The sequence below is a fragment of the Takifugu rubripes genome, chromosome 18 (assembly GCF_901000725.2).
Source record: "Takifugu rubripes chromosome 18, fTakRub1.2, whole genome shotgun sequence".
NCBI lineage: Eukaryota > Metazoa > Chordata > Actinopteri > Tetraodontiformes > Tetraodontidae > Takifugu > Takifugu rubripes.
In genome coordinates, this window is record NC_042302.1 from 6,238,973 (window position 1) to 6,262,584 (window position 23,612).

General features: G+C 43.3%; 1 protein-coding gene across 1 annotated transcript in view; it reads right to left on the minus strand.

Moving 5' to 3' along the window:
- wnk1b (WNK lysine deficient protein kinase 1b) overlaps nucleotides 1–23,381 on the minus strand; it is a 55,093-nt gene extending 31,712 nt beyond the window's left edge. The window contains exons 1-2 of the mRNA XM_029825873.1: nucleotides 22,860–23,381; nucleotides 19,614–21,226 (exon numbers count right to left, since the gene is read on the minus strand). Coding sequence (XP_029681733.1) covers nucleotides 19,614–20,561 — 948 coding nt within the window. The 5' untranslated portion in view covers nucleotides 20,562–21,226; nucleotides 22,860–23,381. The remainder of the gene's footprint in view (nucleotides 1–19,613; nucleotides 21,227–22,859) is intronic.
- Between the last annotated feature and the right edge of the window lie 231 nt (nucleotides 23,382–23,612).

The following is a 23,612-nucleotide window of genomic DNA, read 5'->3' on the forward strand; positions in this document are numbered from 1 at the left end:
GACACCCTCTCACTATCTGCCCACCTCCCCCCCGCTCTTATTCCTGCAGAGCACACCCCTCAGGAACAAGCATATAGCAAGCAGCATACAATCAGATCTGCACCCTCTTATCTAACACACACTCCTCATTTCACTTCAAAGGGCCTTTCTTGCTATTTTTACAAAGATTTTATGTTTGACGAACCACCAGCGGCACCAGGGAGCCTGTCACCCTTTATTCCTGCACTTTAAACACACATGGGGCAAAAAATACTGTACACCCCCAAACAACCAGCCAGACAGACATGATGGCAAAGAAGGAGCAGTGTTAAAGCATTATGCAGCTTCCTGCAGAGAAGCTCGTCTAGTCTGGACGTCCCACTGAGCTGTAACACTCTGTGATCATCTGCTCGAGTTAGGAGGGAGAGGTGGGACTCCAATCACCAGATGGATGGTGGTTGCAACCAAAAATACGACACAGCAATTGCCAAAATTTCAGCCTGGTAAAAGTAGTGCTAAACAGACCAGATCCTCATCACCAATGCTGAAACTTTAGTGTGGATTGAAGCAATGGCAAAAGTAACTTTATCACCAGCATAGTTCAAAAACCTGCCTGTGTCTTCAATGGATCTCAGTATTACTCTGGTATTCTCATCATAATGTGGTTCCAAGGACTCATACCTGCCAAATCCCAGGGTTCACATGGAAACTGAATATGACCGTTTCACTCTTATTGGAAATTACAATCTTTAAAGTTCAGCTTCTGCAAAATGTGTTGTTGACCCACTTCAGTGTCATCATGAACAAATTTTGAGTCGTGAGCTGAGTTTTGAAGAATGATGGTCTTTCACTAGAAGAGGAAAAATGAATATCACAAAAGCAAATCTATATTAAATTAAAGTGTTCATGACGATCCTGAGCTGATTTGCCTCTGGTACCGGTAGAACGGGATTTACTCTGTAGGTATGTGTCTCTGCAAATGCAAGAAAAAAACAAAAAAAAACCAGTGGTAATGTAGCCAAAGCCTACCAGACCCCACATTCTGGAAACGCTCTCCTGCAAAGAACCACAACCCCCCCCTACAACTATTACACTTGCAAACACAAAACCAAAGCCTTTCCAAGCTTGTTATGGTTAAGCTGCATAATAAGAAACAAGAACGAGCGGCAGCATCTGTTATTCATAAAAATGATTGAAATGATGAATAAGTTCCCATAAAAACCAGAAGGGGGAGAAAGCAATGGAGGTGCGGGGGGGAAGGGCGGGCTTCTCATCACTTCAGACATTTCAGTAAAGGAAAAAAACATGACAGAGATTTAAACATGTCTTTCTTTTTTCTCTCCTCCACCAGCGCCCAGTTCTTCTTTCTTAGATTTAGGTGGTTTCAGTTTACCCTCATTCACCACACTATATGGCAGTAACCAGTGCCATGTGTCCACAGGCAGCCTGTGTAATTTGACCCATTGGCACCCATCATTTATTATTTTTTCCCAAGGAATTTCATTAAAGAATTGAAAGATTTTAATCAATCCAAAACAGATTCTTGCAGGATTTTTTAAAATTTGTTTATTGTTAATCTCTGAGATATAGTTTATAAAGGTGCTACAAACAACCCATTCATCAAAATGCATCCAAAAACAAAGTCGATGTGTGTGTGCTTATTGTCCATTAACAATAGGCGCCATCTCAGCTGGCCCTCAATGTGTAATCTATTGTCTCATTGTGCCTGTGCAACACACACACACACACACACACACACACAGACCCACACCCACACACACACACACCCGCCCACCCACACACACACACAGCCGTCTGCTCAAGCCTCATCTCCCCTTCCCTCCTCAGTGCCTCTTGCTCATTTAATCTTTTTTATACTAAATATTTTTTTGCACCTATCACTCCTGAGACCACCCCACAATGCATACATGTTGCCACCCACTGCCCCCCCCCCACTCACACCCCCCACTCACACACTCCAAATTATACGTTTCCATCACTGAATATTGGTTGTTGATGCAAGATGTTAACAGAAAATCAAAGGATAATGAGAGGAAGTGGTTTAGCCTTAGGTAATTCTCAGGTGTTAATCTCTTAATTGGAGCAGAGGTCATTAAACACTTAAAGACTTATTTCAGCAAATATAAATCGCAATATGACCTTAAGATGACTTGGGAAGTAATTCTACACCTGGTTGTATTGATTTCTTTGCCCCACGGCTCCAAAGAGAGTGTTGCCTCTTTAGTCATAGCAGAATTGATACAAATCTGGATAAAGAGTGTTTGGACAATTCCTTCTTTGGATGGTCCAGATGTCAGGACTCAAACAGAGTACACACATGTGAGATAGATATGGATTGGTGGTGTGCGAATGAATGGTGTACGTTTGTGGTGAGCATCATGTGTGGGGCAGAGAGTTCTTCTGGATCTTCCTAATGGAGAGTTCTTCCTGGGAGCTCTTCGTCAGCTCTTCATCAGTCTCCCAGATTTGACCATGCAGGAACGGAGTGGTGAACCAGATGGCAGCCACTGGAGGTTTATTGCCAGGTGAATGTCTTTTATGAAGATTTCCCTGGCTCTGGTGGTGCCCCTCCTGGTGTAGAAGTCCTGCAGGGTGGGCAGCGTTGTCCCGGGGGTATGTTGAGCGCAGTGGATCACTTTGTGGAGAGCTTTCCAGTCCACATTGGTGCAGCTACCGTACCGGGGGGTGGTGCTCCCGGTGTGCACAGACTTAACTGCTGTAGTATAAAAGGGCCTCTGCAGCTGTGGAGATCTTAAATTTCTTCAGCCGTCTGAGGTGTTATGGGTGCTGCCTTGCCTTCTTGTGCTGGAGGTCGTGGGCTGGAGGAGCACTTTCTAATCCTCACCACCTGTGGTCGGCAGAGTGAGGGGTTCAGCACCAGGCCCCCGACCTTAGAGACCAGTCTGTGAGGAACAATGGTGTTGAACATGGAGTCAATAAACATCAGCCACATATAGTGGCTTCACCGCTGTCCCTTCACTGCTGTCCAGGTGGGTGAGGGTGGGGTGGAGGACGTGGTTGATGGCGTCATCAGTCCTATTACAGCGAGGGTGGTCGAATGAGATGGACAATGAAGGGCAGATAAAAGCCGTTATTAGTCTCTCAAAGCGCTTCATCACCAGAGAGGAGAGTTAGTTGGATGATGGTGAACCTTTTGAAGCAGGCGGAGACAACGGAGTGAGCTAGGGACAGCCTGAAAATAGAGTTGACTGCAGGGCCCAGTTTCTCAGCACATCATTTTCAGGACACACCCAGGCATCGTGCTCCGAGACGGTCACACCGGTGTTGGTACCGGGCTCTCAGTCTCAAAACGTGCAGGAAATGAGTGCAGCTCCTCAACGAGTGAAGACTTCAGAGCAGCCGGCGAGTCCTCACGTCTGTGATCACAGTAGCTCATCAACACATGTTGGTAATAAAAGTCACCGACGGTGGTTTGGATTTGAAAATAAACAACGGACTCTTTTACAGATGAAGTGACTCAAATATTGGATCCAAAGCTTCACTGAAGAGCTACTATTTTAATTCATGATCCAGCAGAAAGAAAGGCTGGAGATGAGGTCTGTCCCAGATAAACCCATTGCATAATCTGTAAAGACTATCCTTTTACACTCCAGTAAATCTAGCCTCCATGCCACTCGGACTGACCTTTAACACTTCTCAAGTTTCACCTAAAGATCATCAGAAACCTTCTGTGTCCAATCAGTGTACAAAAATGAGCGCCCAGTGTGGTCGCAACTAGTCTGAGCAGAGTAATATAAGGCTTGGGAAAACCTTGATTTTATTTATTACATTTAATCAATTCCCTGTGGTATCTCCCCCTCCTCCCCCTCATTAACTTGGACAACCTTACTGATGTCGCTGATGCTATTAAGACATAGCAACCCCAAAGTTACAGCTTCAAAACCTTAAACAAAATCTCAGACAATGCTGAAGATGTCATGTTTGTCATTTACCTGTCATTTTAACCCGTTTAACACCATTATAGCATTGAGTGGGAATAAATGAGGTCGCACCACTTCCCAAAATCTAACCTAAAAGTTGTAGTTGCTGCGCTAATCCTAAACTTAGAATAAAGTCTTGGACACAGATGAAAGCAAAACCAACCACTCAAAAGCGGCTTGACCGCGTAACCATCTGTCTATTTTTCATTCACACAGAACTGTGGCAGAAACATACACTGATGCTAACATTATGAGACACACCATGACAGCAATTTGTGTGTGTTTGTCCGCGCTTCTGCCTTTTGTGGTCTCATCTTTCTAACTCCTCCACAAGCCCATGAGGTTGTCAACAGATTAGCAAAAACCCTGAAGGGATAAACACACACACACACACACACACATGAAACAAATACACAAATCCACTGCAAAGCACTTCGCAAGACCCATCTATACAATAAACATAAAAGGGGGATTAGGACTTGTGATGAGATGAGCGAGGCTGAGGGAAAGAGACAAATTAGTGGATAGTGACAGATATATGACAGCAAGAATTTTTTTTTAAATTACAGCAGAAACATGCTAATATATTCTCGCTTTTTCCTCTTTGTTGTCACTTTAAGGGTTCCGAAACAAGCCTCCCTGGCCTTTTCCTCTGTTCAGGTGACCTATATTTCCTTTGCAGCTGGTTAGTTGAGAAGAGGAAGAGGGACTAATTTGGAAGTCGCTCTGAGAGGGTAACCAGAGCAGCTAAACAGGCTACCAATGGGGCAACAGACTAGAAACTGACGTAAACTGCAAAAGACAACTGGATGACCTCCAGAAACATCCAGCGGCTGAGTGACTGTTTCTGTCTCTTAAGTGCCTTTTTTCTTTTCATGCAGATTGTGGAGCTAATTTGTTCCAGATGAGGGCCCATTCTTGCCAAAGCGCACAAGACATTAGCCTAGTTTTCTGGTGCTGTTGCTTGGGTAAACCAATCATTGTCTGAAAATATGTCACCCTTTAACACTAAAAACATGACTTACATTTGCATAACCTCTTCCACGCACAGGAGCAGGAATGCAGAACAAACACGACATATTTAGTCAATATTTTCTCTTACTTTTTAACAAAACAATGACACGGAGGTGTGTCATTGTCAAAGAGAGATCGACACAAGCGTGGAGGGAAGTGTGTTCGGAGGAAATGGGAATATTTGTCCTCGCCTGTAGGAATGACACACAGCACACATGTTTAGTGAGATATCCAAACTCACACACCAAGATGAGCTTTATAGATGAAGGGGGATTTTTACGTACGCACATTTTCAAGCAAACTAGGAAATGTTGCCTCAACCAATCTCTAACCAAACAGGAGAGTTAAGAGGTTAGATTACATGACCACGCAACAACTATGAGAACATCATGGACGCACACAGACGGTGTAGTGTTACTGCGGAGGTGCCCGCCTGTCTCAGCAGAGAGACAGAGATGTCAATGTCGTGAGGACTGACTCAGACCTAACACTTACATCAGCTATGCACACACTAACACTATCATCGAAGAGAACGGCGCCGCAAAAAACTCAGGGCAGGCACATGAAACTCCGGTTCCCTCATTATATATAGGTAATGCATTGATAAGAGGTATTATTAGGGATGAGGAGCGAGGTCAGAGAGGAGGTGGAGGAAGAGACAGTTCAGATAACGTTCTTTCAATTTCGACAAAAGCCGGATTGCATAACTTGATAATGAGTTTCATTCTCAAGACTTAAGTGAGATGATGACAGAGAGGTCTCTCTGCTCCCACAAAAGCTGTCTGAAAATGAACACTTTTTGCATAGAAAGCGTGAGGTTAAGTGGCTTTAAGTGACTGGGTGGCCTGCAAGCAGAGCTAGCCTGTTACGGACTCATTTTCTAGTGACTATTAAGATTTCAAGCAACCCCTTCCATCTTCAGCAGGATTTAAACCTGAGTCCTATTACCTGTCCTGACCCAGGAGCGGCAGCTTTTGCAGCTGCACTTGTTTTAGTGTAATAGTTGGCAGCCTTGTTAAAAAGGCACAAAGCTGGGTAATTACAATAATACACAGCTCTGTCGCCTGTCAAAAGAAAACCTTGCAATTATTCCCACGGTACATCTGGCTACGATTAGCTTCGCAAAGACCTGTACAATGGCTGAACTCTTATCTGATCTCAATGCTCAAAACCAGTATAATGATCCACATGCAAACACACGCGCTGGAGGAGCAAAATCAATACAGTGTGCATGGCCATAAAGGCACGAGTGCACACATGCACAACCCGGAACAAAAACCTCCATTGTGCTTCTGACGCCTGTGTGTATGGAGGTAAAGGTATAAAAGATGTTCGACTTTTATTTCCTGAGAACAAAGGCAACAATGAGCAATGACACTGTGATTTCTAAGCCTGCACAATTGCTGCTTAAAATATCCACACGGTGAAGTATAAGATGACAGAAGGGTCAGGCAATGGAAGAAAAGACTGGTTTTTTTTAATGGGTTAGGTGTAACGTGAGCCGGAAGACAAACTGAATAAAACTTTACTAATGCCGGATTAGGTTTTCTCGAACATCAGCTGAGTGACAAAAAGCAAAGCTTAAAAACCAACAACTGAATGATTATGTCTCGATCTTATGTCTCGAGCCCAAAACCAACAGGCGCATTCGTTAAGATTGTCCTTTATTAGAATCCTTTTGTAGTTCAGATATCAAATTAAACTTCAGGATCCACAGACTAAAATGTCAAATGAAACAGGAGAGGACAGAATTAAAATGATGGAAAACTTCAGTTCAGAGGATATGAACAGGGAGGCATGTATGTCAACAGAGCTCCGCAAGGCTTTCTGGCAAGACAAAAGCACACAGAAGCACGTGTGCACGTACACAAACACGCATTACATCATGCCACTGCAAGTTTTATGAGAGCAGAACAGAAAGTACTGTAGGTATGGGAAAAAGGAGAGTCAGACGGAAACATAAGCATGAAGCAAAGCGTGCACGACCAACAGGGACGTGCACACAGGCCATGTATGGGCACAGAGCCGCTCTCGGATGATGTTTGGATTGATGACTGCATTCGGTTTTTGATAGCTTTTTAATAAGTGGTTGCTGGTTTCAACGGCATCGATGTGGGACGGGTAGTTTCTGTGACATCCGATCCATTGTGGTGCAAAGTTAAGGAGCTGTGCCTGCAAATACCACGTACGTCTCACTAAATTACACATGTCTTGTCATGAAACCTAAAACAAACACTGCATGACATTCTTTCTGTTCACACAGCATGTACGTGTGTCATATAGGAAATCAGTCTTCTCATTGGAGCCACTTTGAACCCCCCACCTGGCCTCAGACAACATTCACACCATCATGATCCCGCCGTGCCGGGAATGGCAAAACCTGGAACATTTTCTGACTGCTTAGCGAATCAAAGCAGATTAGTTATGATTAAATAAGAAGTATAGTTAAGTGAGATTAAAGGAACAAAGATGTGTCACCATTTCTTGTAATTCTTTCACAATGTACGAGTCAAACCGGTGTGATGCCTGATCAAATGCTTCACTGACAGTGACAGCTGCTACTGTGATGCGCCGCCGCACTGTTATTATCCTGATTTATTGGACCGATATGTCATCATAAGCTCAGTTTATCACAGGTTGCACAACTCTGGGTTTGGCAGCCGCATGTCTAAATTAAGAACAACAACTATTTGTTTGATCCACCCGCTGCAGGTCTAAAATGAGATAAATGAGATCAAACAGAGCCATAAGAAGAATGCAAACAGAAATCTAGATAGATAGAAGGATGCATCCCCTCTCTTAGATTGAGCAAAAGCTATCTTCACTGGCCTCATTTGTTCATTTGATATACACATGCCGACATACGGCTAATGCTCAGCACGTCTTATATGACTCATGGGTAGCGAACAGTCACCCTCTTCTGTGCTTGTTTGCATGAACTAATCCATCATCATTCCCCCTAAGAGACCGCTTTAATGACCCACAACAGTGACCCCCAATCTGACCTCACTCCTCAATTCCATGAGAAACTGCATTTTTCTCTTAAAGAGCGTATACATGCTCTCACACGGGTGGTGACACGGGTGTTGATAATACACTGTTTGCACATGTATTTATGGTAGGTTAATGGTTTCTGTACACAAATGTGTGTGTTAGCCCTCTTCTTGCTGTGGGAAAACACAAAATGAAACATGTCTTCTCTATTGGAGGTAAATTCTGGTTCACTTGGACCAGCAGAGGTAGTGTTAAAATAAATATAAAAACACAAGTGAGTAAAAAAACCACTAAACAAAACTGTTTTTAAAACAAAAGTCTATTCTCAGTAGGTGCCATTGAGCAACAGGTGGCAACCGAGCGTCAAAAGACCTTCAAATGGTCTCAAATGGAAGCCCATTAGCCAGTCATTAAAAGCCTTTTGAGTGCAATTAAAAAGCATTAACAGTAGTGGGGTAGCAGTTTGATTGGGTTTATCCATGCGTTGTTCTACATAAGTGTTGTTAAATGTGATAAAATAACATTTCTTGGATGTTATAACTAAAGCAGGAAACTTGTGCTTTCCCGCGGGTACAATACCAACATCGTGTGTTGTGTTTATTTGACCCATTCAACCCGGGATTTTTCCCTCTGACATTTACGCCAAAAATGTTTCATGCTTTTCTTAACTAGTAAATGGAGCGTAAACAGCACATTATATGAAAGCATATCACTGCTCATTTTTCACTAGAACTGCTTGATGGATAGAATAACTAAGTCTTACTTAAACTGCATTAGAGCTTCTCACATCTCTCCACTTTGCCTTTTAATACACTGCATAGACATATACACAAGAGCATCTCACGCATACAGTTCATGTGAGCCAACAGGCTGTACAGTGCTATAAAAACTTCCAAACATAGACTAAAAACAGTGCCAGAGGTTTCATTCGAGGAAAAATAAACTCTGCTGCAAGCACATCTGACAGATCTGTCTGGGTAAAATTAGATGCACTGGTGTTGTATTTTGCATCATGTTCATAAGCTTGGCTTTCTCCAAAGCATTCTTAATTATCTTCTACATTTTAGCATGGGGCTCTACTACAGTAAGGTTATGTGGGAGTTTAAAGAAAGGACAGCTTGATGAATGGAGCTTGAGAAAGGCTGTGTCCTTTATTCATGAAGTACAGGCACACACACTGAAGTGGAAGTAACCTGTTCATGATCCAGATCCCTTCATGTGCGGAATAATATGAAAAGGGAGAGTTTAAAAAAAAAGAAAAAAAGCTAAAATATGAATTATGTGCCATGGTTGCTGCTGTTAACACGTCCAGCCCACGAGACTGCTATTTATAGTCAGAGAGAGAGACCAAAATGACAGAACAGAGACAGAGAGGTTCAGAGACAAACATCATAACAGAGACAAGAGAGCATGCACAAAGATTTAGTAGATGAGCCAGAGACAAAAAAGGAGTGAGAATGAATCCTGCGATGGTAGTGCAGCAGACAAGGGAGCGAGAGGAACAGAATGAGCGGAGAGTTGGAAGGAGAGCGGGGAGAGATGGATGAATGATTGTGCACCAGACTGAGAAAATAGCTGGGTCAAACCGGGGTTGTCTGAAAGAGGGATGCAATGACAGAGCAAAAATAGGAGCAGGCTAAGTAAAAGAATGGCAAAGATGATAGATAAAAATCCCCTACCTTCCCCCGCCTCCCAAACTGTTCTTACTATACACCCAAATAATCAGTCAAAAACAATGGAGAATGATTTAAAAGCACATTTTTATCAAACACAGAACATTGTCATATGTTAGCTAAAGTCAAACATACCTTATCTTTACTTGGACGCTGGCGCCTAAAGGTTGTGGGGTCACTTTTTAATTGTGTTGGTGAGATATTATAGAGGATCCAGCTTTCATTCAATAGTTTCCATCAGATGATAGAAACAGTCGATGTTCTGCTGATATTCCAGATGTTACGTGGGTGTGAAGGTTGCATTTTTAAAAGGATTCCTCACATCGTGCTGTAATGAATATTAAAGGCTTTCTGGCAGAACCAGTTCTGGCTAATACAAAAAAAAAAAAAAAAAGAGCTATAAATCCCTTTGATGGAAAATGGACTCCTAAAAAAGGTACTAGTCTCTTAAATAAATCAAGATTGTGAAAATGAAAACAAAAAAACCCACTAAGACATGATTTTGGCTGATAAACCTATCAAAGTCCTGTTTCGACAGGATATTTGACAACAGAATTTGCACTCATTATTTAGGTTGGGTGATGGCCAGGTTTACAACGAGCTCATTCAAACAGGCTTTTTCCAAGAGTGCCCAATGTTAAATCAAACACGAAGATGGATCTATGCACAATCGATGGCGAGAAAAAGCTTTCCTTGGTCAGGAGCATTCAAGTTATACTTTCTCAAAGCTCTTGCTCTGTGCCCACTTCACCCCTTTATCCTCCTCTGCGTGCACTTCTTATCACCTCCAAGCTACCTGCTACAAGCTACTGAGCTGAAACGGAGTTAATGTTTGGGCTAATTAAGGACATGTCCCATCACTGCAGACTTCCTGTTACGCCAAAAAGGAAGCCGTTCTAGGCTGTTAGAGCGAAATCCTCCCTAAAACGTGCTGGGAGATCTTTACCAGAAATGCCAGCAGTGCGAAGCCTCTACATAAACATAATCGCACATGACAGACAAAATACAACACCAAACAAAAAGAAACACATTATCAATGAATTGCAAATTATGAAGATTTGATCTCCCAGGTGGCTTTTAAACACTATACTATAGCAAACAGACAACGGATGGCAAGTGGTTCACCACAAAATCTGAAGTATGCTTGGCTGCACCATGCAAGCATCTGTGCACTGCTGCCAGTGTGCACACACACACACACACACACACAGGTTCACTTTCACTTGCAACTTGAGTTACTGTATTGCAACGCTTACACATCCACATCAACCCAAAGAAATGAAAAAGCTTGGTCTCGCATAGAATAATGGCAAATACACTCTATTCATATGCTTTTGACACGTATGCATGAGCATTTTACTCCTCATTCAGCATTAAGGTGGTTTACTACCAATGCATACTGAACTGCACCAAATGGTTGTGTGAGCTGCTCTGTGCTCCAGTCCCCCAGAGTGGGAGAGCATCTGGATACTGAATGCACAACTGTGCAGACAATGGCTAAAGTACACAGGTTAATATGGGACTAACATCAGACCATAGGGGATCCACAGCCCATTACCTTCCAAAGCTTCCCATTAGCTTTCAGCCTTGCTCCTCTGTCTTCGTCTCATTCTGGCCGCTACCATTTCTGTTCACTTTTTTTGGTGAAAACCTCTTTTTGACAGGTTTTTTCATCAGCCCTGTCTGTGTGTCTAAACTTGCCCTGAATCATAATCTGTCAATTGAGTGGGGTTTTTGCACATAATTTATTCCTCTGGTGTATTTCATGGTCTCCATTTCTCACTCTGCTGTCTTTAATCCTGCTCTCACAACAGCTAACCCTAAATAAGGAAAAATAGATAGATCTGGTTAAGGTTATATAAGGTTAAGTTCATTAAATCAGTTCTCTAAGACTCCATGCTACATTATTGAATGTAAAAAAATGTATGCAAACAGGAATGACCAGAAACACCCTCTGTTAAAAGGACACACACCCCTTCCAATGATGCAATTGGAGTAGCGATACACTGTGAAGCACACACCTTTAGTCATTAGCTCTCTTTCTGCACATTTTCTGTGTGTGTGTGTCTTGCATTGACTTGGCAAAGATCCCTCTTGCTAAACATAACTAAGTCCAAGTCAACAACAGGGTGGCAGAGGTGAGCTGTTTATCAGCCGTAGCATAATAAAAAGACAACGCAACACAATCCACAAACACATTGGCGCATACAAAGGAAGGACGGCAGTAAATAAACAGATGTGACCTCTGTGTCAACCCCCTTTTTGTTGTAAATTGGTGTGCATGTGTGCGGTAGTGCATGTTTTTTTGTGAGCAGGAAAGGCGGGCGGGACGCTGTTTGGTTAACATGTGCTTCGGAGTTATGATAACACCAATTTGAATGTTTTGTGAGATACTATAGTCATAACAAGTCATTGTCAAAATAACGAATGACCTCAGAACAAAGAGTAAAGCCAGGAAAATCTTCCCATTTCATAACAATATGCAAAAATAATCCATGCTTCCTTCAAGCAATCAACTAATGCAACTTCTATTATCCTTTAATGTAAAAATCATTAACCAAAGACAACTTTAGCATATGTATGGATTTTTATACTATAGGGATCTTGAACTTGGCTAAACATAAAATATAAAAGGGCATCAATCTAAATGGTTAAAATATTCAATCATTTTAGTCAAAGACATGACAATAGAATAGCTGCTGTCATCATAAAGCATACTTGTTATGAAAGCCAGCTGTTACACATGCCTGTACATTAACCTCATGTATGTGAGTGCACATTGCAACAGACTTCACTGTAAAGTTTCAGCCAATGTACGTCAGTAAAACTATTGCTTGGCGTAAAGAGCAAATACATCTTAATATTCTGCTAAATAATGAATAGCATATGTAAAACTGCAGTTTAAATGTAACAGTGCACTGTTGATCAGGCGGCAGGGGTCCTTCTCATGGGGCTCCTGAGTTTAAATCTTTTCTGGTAGATGGCAGCTGCAGCGTTACGCCTTCACACCCGTCCAGCGTATTAAAAGGGCAGAAGGGGCTTTCCCATTCGATTGAAAATGCAATGAGCAGTGTCTACCAACCATGCGATTACATCACTCAGACTGGTTTATGAGGGATTGACTCCTTGACTCCTAATCTGGTGGGGTGAACTTCTTACCCAACCATGTACGCTGTGATTTCAGACGTGTGCATCCTGTTACCGTTCATTCACCAACATGTCAAGCAGACAAGACTCTATTCTAAGTCAATTTATAATAGAAATGCAGGTATCACACAACAGTTATGCACTGCTTCACTATGACTTTTCTCCAGCTGCTCGGGATTGATTGAAGACAGCAAGTATTTGCCCCTAGGTGTGAGTGTGTGGGTGAATTGTGTCTTCTTTATAATTGGTGAGCAGTGTGTCCAGAGTGTGTTCCTGCCCAGTGACTGCTGGGACGGTCTCCAACACCCCCAGCCAAAGGAGAATAACCAGCATTCGACAAAAGTTGCACAGATGGGTGACATGTTGCAGAGCTAGGAACCAAACATCCAACATCATAGTAACACCATGGCAACACTTGCTTCCAAGCTTACAACCTAATAGTATTTTCAAGTGAGAAAAATGCAGAATAGAGACTATAGACGCTGACATAATGTTTTCTGACACATGCACAGACTTTTGGACATATGCAGCCACAAACAGACAGCGCTCATTTCTGCTCCACTTATGGCTCAGCAGATGACACTAGGCTGCTCTGCTGCTATAAATAGATAAAGAAAAAAAAAAAAACACAGAGGGGGGAAAAAACCCATCTCTGCTCTCTTACTCTTTCCCCATCCACTGTGCATCTGTGTCTGCACCCACCCACCCGAACTTACAGGAGACGGAGGAAGACGCCAAGAACAAAGTGTTATATTGTTCGGCTCCATTCTTCAGTGCTATTTTCAGACAAAAGCCAACCTGTTAAATCCAAAAATGTTCCTGCCGGCCCAATATCTTTAGGAACAATTAATTGCGGGTCTGTCTTAATATAGAAAACAATTGGTCCCATCAACAAGGCGACTGTGCAGCCTTCAGCAGTGGAGCCAATGAGGGTGCTATCCTGATGAGCTAGTAATTTGAGTTTCCCAACAGAAAAAAAAAATGTATGGCAGGATTCATGCTGTTATGCCGCATGCTGCAGGAATGACATATTAGCATTGGAATGCCGTGTTCAAGGGTCCACGAAATTCCCCTCCCCAAACTGCACGTGCAGAGTAAGAAGTGAACACAAAGAAACAGGAATTCACACATGCCCTGCTGTCTGAGCTCCACATGCACATGCACATCAATATAGGTGCACAGGCAAAGCGTGTGGGCAGACTAAACACACCTAAACGACTGCGCTCTGTGAAACTAGCAGGCAGGTCAGGTTGCGGTACGCTTCTGCAGTCAAGTGGCAGTTAGATCCACTTCAAACCGAGCCCACTTATTCCCTTTACCCTCTTTATGCATACTTCCCCTGCTTTGATCTGTTGACAGCCATACATAAATACCTGAAGTAATAGACCCTTTTCCATTTTTCACTGCGCTGTCAATTAAAAATGACTCATGAGAGACACCGTGGTAACCCGTGTTCAGCAGGATCTAATGAAAACTCTCCATGAGCCGCATCGCACAGTGATGCAGATCAGACGAGAGTTGACATTTAGATCAATTAAATTTTATTTAAACAGCCGCAGGATTTCAGATTCCAGAGGCCCTAAACAGGAGGGAACATAAATGTCACACATTTAGTCCTGCTGGCTGAAGTCCAGGTCAGTGTCCTGCGTCAACACACCAGGAGACGCTCGAAGGGCTCCAGGAATGATGACGACTGCCGATGTTTCTCCACAGATGTGTACGTTAGGATATAAGGTAATGACTACTCTGTATGATGAGGCAATCCAAATCATTAAACGGCACGCAAACAACATGTAAAATCCTAATTTAAACTAATCTGATTTGCAATATGTGACCTGTCTTCGCTATGGTTCAGTAGGAGGAAGCAGGAACTGCCAATCTAATCCCAGATTTGCCATATCGGGCTCAAAAACGTGACCCAATCGCCTTAAAATGATCTGCATTGTTCAGCCAAATGCAGCTCTGGTTTTCCGGGAGGTGATTGTTTTTCACAATGCGAGTATTGTTTTATAGTTTCCTGGCAGAAGAAAATATTAAATGTGGCAGGACAATAACCCTATTTTCAATAATCGGGAACACGTTAAGGATTTAGTCAGACTACAATCACATTTTTGGTCTTCCTTGAGGACAAGGGTGGAAATAATAGCCCGTTAGTAGCACTGTGGGTCCAAACGCGTGTCCTGTATTAGGGATAATATTCAGCACATTGCAAGTCACTCCATTTCAACAACATTTTGTAGATGAAAGATGTCCGAGTTAAAAATCCAGAGGATATTTTGGTTTTTCAATGTCAAACTGAATTAATATGAATCAGAGGAAAATGTTTTAACCTGACAAAGAAGACTTAATGCCAAGGAGAGAAACAAACAACAGAAATATGATAAAGTGGAGAATTCTGTCACCTCGTTGCACAACATTTCACCTTTGCCTGATGCACTTTCTGTCCACGACTGACCTTTTATCACACACATCTGTGCATCGACTATACACACATTTCCCTTTATATAGCTCAACACACACCTTGTTTAACAGTTTCATTTCAAAGCAGGGTCATCAATAATGAATTCTGATGTAGCTGCTGAAGATGTAAACACGCTTATTTATCTCCTTATAGCCCCAACATGTCTTCAACCTCAACTTAATCACCATTTAAACTAAACATATATACTTTCAACACACTTTCTTAAGCAAAAGGCCTCAGTACGGGCAGTGTGTCTACCAAGCTACGCAATTCTAAAAAAACCACTTTGTGTCACGTGACACCTAATCCCTTCACTGAAATCAATACTAATGGCATTCTTAAAAGCAGGGTGGTCTGACCTCATTATTCAGCATTAGGGGAAATTCTGATGAACACAGACACATTACACGGAAGGAAGTAGAGAAGGGTTTTGCATATGAGGAAGTGTGAGCTTCTCCGTCTCCCTTCCTTTACCGCTTACAGCGGCCTAGTGACACATGACAGAGGCAACAATGGTGCAGAAGAACTCGGGCAGCAGAAAGAAAGAACAATAAAAGCAATGGAAAGAGAGGTTCCCTGTGTGTCTGCCCTTATCCTCTACAATCTCATAATTATCTGATACCACGGTTGACACAGGAGGGACTGGCCCTGTGGCATTTTCCTGTTCCATCACTCACATGTCCAGCTGGTTGAGCTTCGGGCTCCTCACATATCTGAGATTGCTTTGAGTTATACCCACAAAGGCTGAATCTGTACAAAAATATTCCCTGGATGGATGTTTCTGCTCTTACTGTGACATTAAGTGCTTCAAATCTCCCGTCTCCATCATCTCAAGCCTGTTTGATGCAGAGCAAATGCCAGAATCACAGGTATAAGGTTTATTTTAAAGCTTTACATGGAGATATGGTGTTATCACAACTGATCTGCACAGGCCAAAAAACAGAAGAGGAATGACTTCTATTGCAGCTTTTTATTATTAAAATGCTGAGCTCATATTTGAGCAAACCGGGTGACAAAGCTGCCGCGTACCACATGTTCACTAGCATGCTTTCATTCACACATGAGTTTATTGAGCATATACCGATTATAATCTACAGGAAACGTTTGAAACACGTCATTTTTATCGCTTGCTTGTCTCCCAAATAGCAACGTTATCAGCAGTGAGATCACACCGTGTGCCAAAGGCTCGACACAGCCACAGCTCGCTGTTTGGTCAGGGAAATCTGAGCCTCAGCAAAGTCTCAGTGTTTCAACTCCGCATTGCTGCCCTTAAGTATTTAGCTTTCAGTAAAACAGGATGAAGGGCTAAAATTTTAACTTACATTTGCAAAAACTTGTAATTTGATAAAAGTGGAGCGAAGAACCCATGTTCAGCAGGGCAAAACACTCCGTAACAAACTCCTGCCAATGCCCATCGCATACGTGAGGCCTGTGCACGGTCGATATCGACTCATAAAATGAACAATAACAGCAAGGCGGCACCTGTGGAAGTTATGAAAATCTCACTTAAAATCATGGATTTTGATATGTATAAAGAAAGCAACCGTGGGTTCTGTCTGTTGTCTGTCTGTTGTTCTGTCTGAGGGCTGTTGAAAGAGATGATTCCATCTCCAGCAGCGTGTCTGGTGTCTGTGTTTGTTGGGAGGGTTGGGGGTTGAAATCTGCCTTGTGCTGCTGTTGAGAGAGAAATTTCAAGGTCTTTGAGTGCCAATGGTGCTAAGAGGCTAAGGCCTCTCTCACCTACACACACACACACACACAGGCACACGCACACACAGGCGCACACACACACACACACACACACACACACAGGCACACACACACACACAGGCACACGCACACACAGGCACACGCACACACAGGCACACAGGCACACACACACAGGCACACACACACACACACAGAGGCACAGGCACACACACACACAGGCACACACACACCTCTTCTTTTCAGTCTTTCCCTCCTCCTTTTTATTTCCTTTGTCTTCTCTCTTCCACTTTTTCCTCCCTTCCTGCTTCCAACATTTATCCATTCCTGTTTTCCCTGACTGAACTCTTCAACTCTGTGCTCCTTAAACTTCTTTATCTTTCCATTTCTTTTATGTCCAGGCATTTTGGTCACGCTGTCCGCATAGGTAGCTATACACCCGCCACTCATGATTGCTTCGGACACAACAGGCCTGACCTTTGACATCCAACCCTCCTCCTTCCATCTCTGCCCTCTTTCCCCCCCTTTTCTTTCATTTCCCTTTAAACCTTCTAAGTTTTACTGATTACCATTTTCTAACATCACTAAATACAGGAGGGCAGCTTTACAGCAACTGACCAATCTGGGTCACAGTCTGACGGATTTTGCTCCAAAATTCAATTTAATCAAACATTTTTCCGTCATTTCAACTGCATTACCATCTTCTTTTATAGCCTCGGAGTCTAAGAAGGCACCTTAAGATAGTCGACTGACTGACCTTTTTCTTTCTCAGTACTACTTCTGTCTATTTATAAATGTAGTTCTTTACCAAAGGTTAAACTACATGCTCTCTCTCTCTTCCTCCTTTTTTGTTTTGCATATGGATTATTGGGGAAACGGAAGTAAACCTGCAGAAACATTAGTCCAAACAATAAAGATGTTTAAAAAAAAAAAAGATGGAAAGAAAATACATCTGCACGTACAGATAACCGTCGGGTTCCACATGATCCTGACTCCCACAGATCTCTGCTTCTCATACCCACCCAGTGAGCAAATGTGATTGGTTATGTTTGACTGCCTGTGTAATTTTACCCCCATTTCTGCCACATGTCAGCAGTTGCTCAGTCTTCTTTGACACACATGCACCCATCCAGGCTCAGGATTATAGCTACACTCTGTAAAAAGGTGCTTGTCCCTGCATGCACACAACCTAATCACCAGACCTTCAATACGCTTATATAACAAATGCAGTAAATAAAATTAAAAGGGGATTTTCAGGCCAGCACTGCAGTATATTAGATAACATTAAATGAAACTGATAAATCATCAAACTGTATTTAAATCAAATAGGAATTTTTAACTTATCAATCACAGAATCCAGCCAAATTAGCGCATTTAATTATTGATTCTATCAAATGACCAAAAACAAAAGTCAGCTTTGTGATAGATTAAGCCAACCGGACCCATGTTGCACATTTGTTATGTGGTAAACAACTTGGTGTTTCCTAGACGCAGGACATCAGGCGAAGCTGATTTTAGCTCTTGGGATTAGGAAGACTCGAGGAGCATCTTGTGATGGCGATGGGAGAGAAAAACAGCTTCACATTCGCACAGGAAACAATGATGCGCTCAGAAACATCAACACACGTGGATTTGCACAGAAGACATTTAATCACAGAACATTGCTGTCTGACCTTTGGATCATCGCCGGTGATGAAAGGAGATCAGAGAAAATTAGCAGCATATACTGCTAATTTTATTGAGCTGAATTATTTGCTTCAGGTCCATGTGATTCCATGTCAATGTTTTCGCCTTGTATCAAGAGTCCTATGACCAGCTCAGGCTGTTTGCCTTCTCATCAACAAAACAAGCTCCCAACACAGCCTTTTTCAACTGCACGTGTCCACTTTTCAGCCATCTACTCCCTCTTACTTACACAGAGGAACTCGCTGCAGAAGTTGCATCAATGCATTGCGGTGTAGTGACAGTGTGAAACACAACACAACCAAAAAAAGCTGATAACCCTGACAAGAATCTCCGAGCTAAACAGAGAAAAGCTACAGTCGAGCTGTTAACAGCCAGTAACAGTGATACTAGAGAGAAGGTAATGTGTGAGCGCTCTCTATTTTACCTAGAAACCTAACTTTTTCCAATTTAAGTTCGTTTATTAAAGAAGTTTGCTATTTTCGTTTCGTGTCATTTTGGCAACTTAAGGTAACAGGGCTGCATCCGTTCACACGCATTAAAACAGTCACTATTATTACCGGGATGCAGCAATGAAAACCATGAGTCATAGCAAGACAACCTCGTGCGCTGGAGCACAAACGTTGTGCATCTTTTTACTCGCAAGAGTGCAAAATCACAGCTCAAGATCTGCAGATAAGTTAACTCTGGGTGTGGGCCGCAAAAGAAATGTTCCAAAAATCTCTGGCAATGCCCTCCATTTCCTGCAACAAACCAGTTTAACTGCAAAGGTTTATCCAGAAAAAACATCACTGTTACACAGTACTGATATGAATCTCACAGTTCTCAGAACAGATGTTTCTGCACCTCAGCTCAACAGGCTGCATCTGCACCGGTATTTCAAATGAAATCAGTCGTATATTCAGAACATTTATACAGGAAAGCATCTTGGCCAGCAGAAAGAATGAGAAAACATGGAAGAAACCGTTTTGTTTTTTTAAAAATCGGACTCACCTGCAGCTCGCACCATGCCACTTCAACCGTCGTCTCCGTATCCAGGCCTTTGTATACAGTCTTGAAGGATCCTCTTCCAATCTCAATGTCAAATTTGAGGAAACGTCCATCTGGCGATGTCCCCACAGCTTTTGTCTCCACCTCCTCTATATCCTCTTGCACTCGTTTCTCAGCTTCCCTCTGCTCAGCGCGGGCTTTTGCTAGCCCCTTCTCCTCCTCTGCTTCCCGTTCTTTATCCTCGCTCGGACTGCCGGCGCTGCCGTTGTTGACGTTTTCTGTCAGTTTTTCATCTTTCGCCACCTGCTCTATGTTCTGAGGCCCTCTGGGACGCAATATAACATCAGGTTGTTTGCACAAGGTTTGGTCGCTAACATCCAATACTGTCGGACTGGGTTCTTTCCCTCCGCCATCTGCGCCGTGTTCGACACTGTTACTGGTAGGAATAGAAGTCGTAATGCTACTTACAACTGAAGTTTCCTCTGCCTTTTCACTTTGGGCCGCCTTAAGCGTGCCACCGAGCCCAACGCCCGGCTGGGTTGACGTTTGCACATAGAGGTCGCTCGGGACACCGCTGTATTCAGCAAGTTGCACCCCTGGTAGGAGACAGGAGGCCTGTGAGGGGAGCAAAGAGGGAGGTCCTTCCCGGTCTGGCGGTGAGGTGAGAAGCACTGCGGCCTTGCTGGGAAGGTCCAACGCCGTGGCGTTCGAGTCACAAATGACGCTCCGTCGAAAGAAGCGGTGCTCGGCCGTTTTGGAATCTCTATCCATCGTGTGGCGCCGGCGTTGGACTTCAGGGTGTCCGTCGAGCTTCTCCACTAGGTGCGAGTCTGAACTGGCAGAACCGTTCACATTTTTGTGAGGCGTTTGAGGTGATGCAGTCGAAGAGGGTGGAGGGGAGGCCGGGGCAATGAATTTCACCACTTTACTGCTGCTGTTGCTTTCAGACATTCCTCACCAGGGCTTAAACCACAAAAAAAGAAAGTATTTTTGTATAAATAAGGACTTACTGCAAGTGAGTAATCAGAGCAGCCGATGTGTAAACTATGCAGGCACATACAATTCCCAAGTAGGACCAATCATGCATAAAATAACGAATCAAAATAATGCTGTAAATTTGAATAGTTTTGATGCTTTTTGGTCAAGGCTGTTTTTGATCAACCTTCTGTTGGCAACAGTCTCAAAAAGGGATCCTGCAGTTCTGACAAGGCCCTTCTGTACTGGGCTCAGGCAAGCCCCATGAAAGAGGAAGGGCCTTTCTCTTTGAGACTGGGGATGGAAAGGTTAAAAGGTAATCAAAGGAGGGGTTGTGCAAGGACTGCAGTGAGGTGAGAACTGTCAAATTAACACCCAAATCCATCCTGATGCCACCATTGGGAGAGTGACAACCATGACATGGAAGGAGGTGAGATTTAGCAGAGCAGTATGGCCTCCCAGTGGCTGATAAGTCCGAATATGATTGGAATCCACAAGTGGCAAAGGCACCCCTGCTTGTAGATAGGATTCCTTCAGAGGCTCCTGGGCTGTATGGCAAGACCAGATCGTAGGCTAGGTAGGCTCTGTCTGGCCCGGCCTGGCCCGGCCTGGCCTAGCTTGACGAGCTTTGTCCCTTGTAGCTGGAAACAAAACCACAAAAGAAAAATAAATAATGATTTATGTCCTTTATACATCTATATCTTGAACAAAATCACCTCACCCAAACCAATATCAAGGGTTCCACTGATAACACTTGATTTCCTGCTGCAATCAAGCCCTCATTTGATTGATTCTTGCTTCACCAATTCCCTGTGGTTGGGATTTATCAGTGTGACCAAGGCAGAACTTGGACAGGTTAACTAATTGTGTTTACCAAAAAAGGGAGATCCCAACCCTGATCTTTTCCTTCCAGTTGCTTCCATGTATTTAATGCTCTGCTACAGGAGAGCAATCCAAATTTAGCCCAAAGCCACCACAGCCTGGCTGACCTCAAGGTTAGACTATTCTGTGGCAATTCAGAAGCTTAGCAAGAGAGGAGATTAGACGCTGAAACCAAATACATATCTGAGAACCTATCATTCCGCTGGTTACATTACAGTGGCAAAAAATTAACTTACAAATGTCCTCACATTAGACAAATGTGAGGACATTTGTCTAATGTGAGGGGGACGGGCAAAGCAAGCTGACGGGTGTGCAATTTTAGAAAGACACGTCTATTTAAAATCCAAATTTTGACACTTACTGAGTAAAAGCTGTCGTGGCTTGTCCAAGAAACGGTTACCCACCCAAAAGGTATTTGGCCCCACATGCTACTGTATAAAGCCCTTCTTCAAGGAAGTGGGAGCAGGTTTATCATGTTTATCAGAGGTCACAACAGGCCCGTGCCTCCAGGTCAGCAGATAGTCGGGGGTTTTGGTGCAGAAAAATAGTGCTAAAAAGATGTCCTTTAATATATTGCTTGCAGGCTTTATGTGTCTAAAATGCTCTTTAAAGATTATGCAGCCTTCGAGGCTAAAAAAAAAAAGTAATTTATTCAACTAGGTACTCTAAGTTTAAGTGCAAGTGCAGACTGTAGTGGATTACCCATGGATCGATTAAAAAACTACCAGACAATATAAAAGGTAATTGTATTAACAAATGTAAGGGTAATTTTCTGCCTGGTGAGTTTTATAACCTTAAACAAAACCCTGAGGTGAACTTCAATGCAGATACATCATAGTGCTTATAATTATCACATGCAAATTGAGGCAATTTAAATCACCTATTACTTGTACAAGTATATTAAATGTAATTAGAGCATAAAACTGTGTCATGAGGCTTTGGGTTGACAGGAATCCAAATCAGTGAGGGAAGAGAGAGGGAAGCAGGAAAAAAAAAGAAATAAAGAAAAGTTTAAAATGAGGAAAATCTGCAGAACAGCTGCTGAATCTAAGGGAAAATGCTGCACTCGCAGGCTGCCTAACCTGAGCGAGATGAGGATGAATGAGGGACATTATGTGCAAAATGGATGATTTGGAAAAGCTTTTGTGTGGGGAAATTATTGATGATGCATGGAAATGACACGCCGATAAAGGGTCCTAGTTAGTCTGAAGTGTCCTCCGCGGTTGCTAACATGCAGCGAGGGGTTTGCTGCTGCCTGTTGAGGAGCCCCCCCGCCCCCCAAAGAAAAAAAACCCGAGGCAATGCAGCTAACTTTACCTACAGGCAAAAACACAAGCGGTAGCAGTCATGACTAAGATGAAGCATTAAAACGTAAACGCATTTATACCGTACCTATGACATCGGTGGGGAGCTGCACGGCTACCGAAGAAATAGGATGGTCAAACTTGATTTAAATGCCTGGAACTCCTCCGCAGTGGGGGTCCGCTCCGACACACACCAGTAATGTCAATATAGTGCGTCACGTTAAAGCCACAGTCGGGATCCAAAAACCAGAAGAACAACCGTGTCCCTTTGGTACGCGCAGGCGGACACCTCGCACGGCGCTGGGGTGTTCGCCCGCTGGTGTCGCGGTCGCTCCGGTACTTCTTTCTGTCTGTGTCTTCTACGTCCGTAGTCTGCAAATCGCGACCAAACTGCGACACCGTCACTCAAAGATGCTGCAACCTCATCCGGATCAACACTCGACCCGGTCTCCGTTCACTTCGGCCGGTTGGGCTGAACCAGCAGCGGCTCACAGTTGTTCCTGGTTCGGGGTTCATGGAACGGTGGAGCCGCGCGCCGTCTGCTCTTCACTGGCTCTGACTCGCGAGGCGACGGGACGGCTTTCACGCGGACGTGCTGCGTCAAACCAGCCTGGATCGCACCAGGAAGCGGAGCCGCTCTTTCAGAATAAAAGACTCTTCTCCAAGCGTTGCTTTAACTCCACCGACGATTGGGATTATTTTAAACCCCCACCTGTTATTACCCGAGTCAGACTTAATAATATGCAGCGGTAAAGCATTTGAAAGTAGCAATATTAAACAATATGAAGTCGATTTAATTTGGGCACGTGAGTCAAAACGGCTCAGGGCACTTATGTTGATA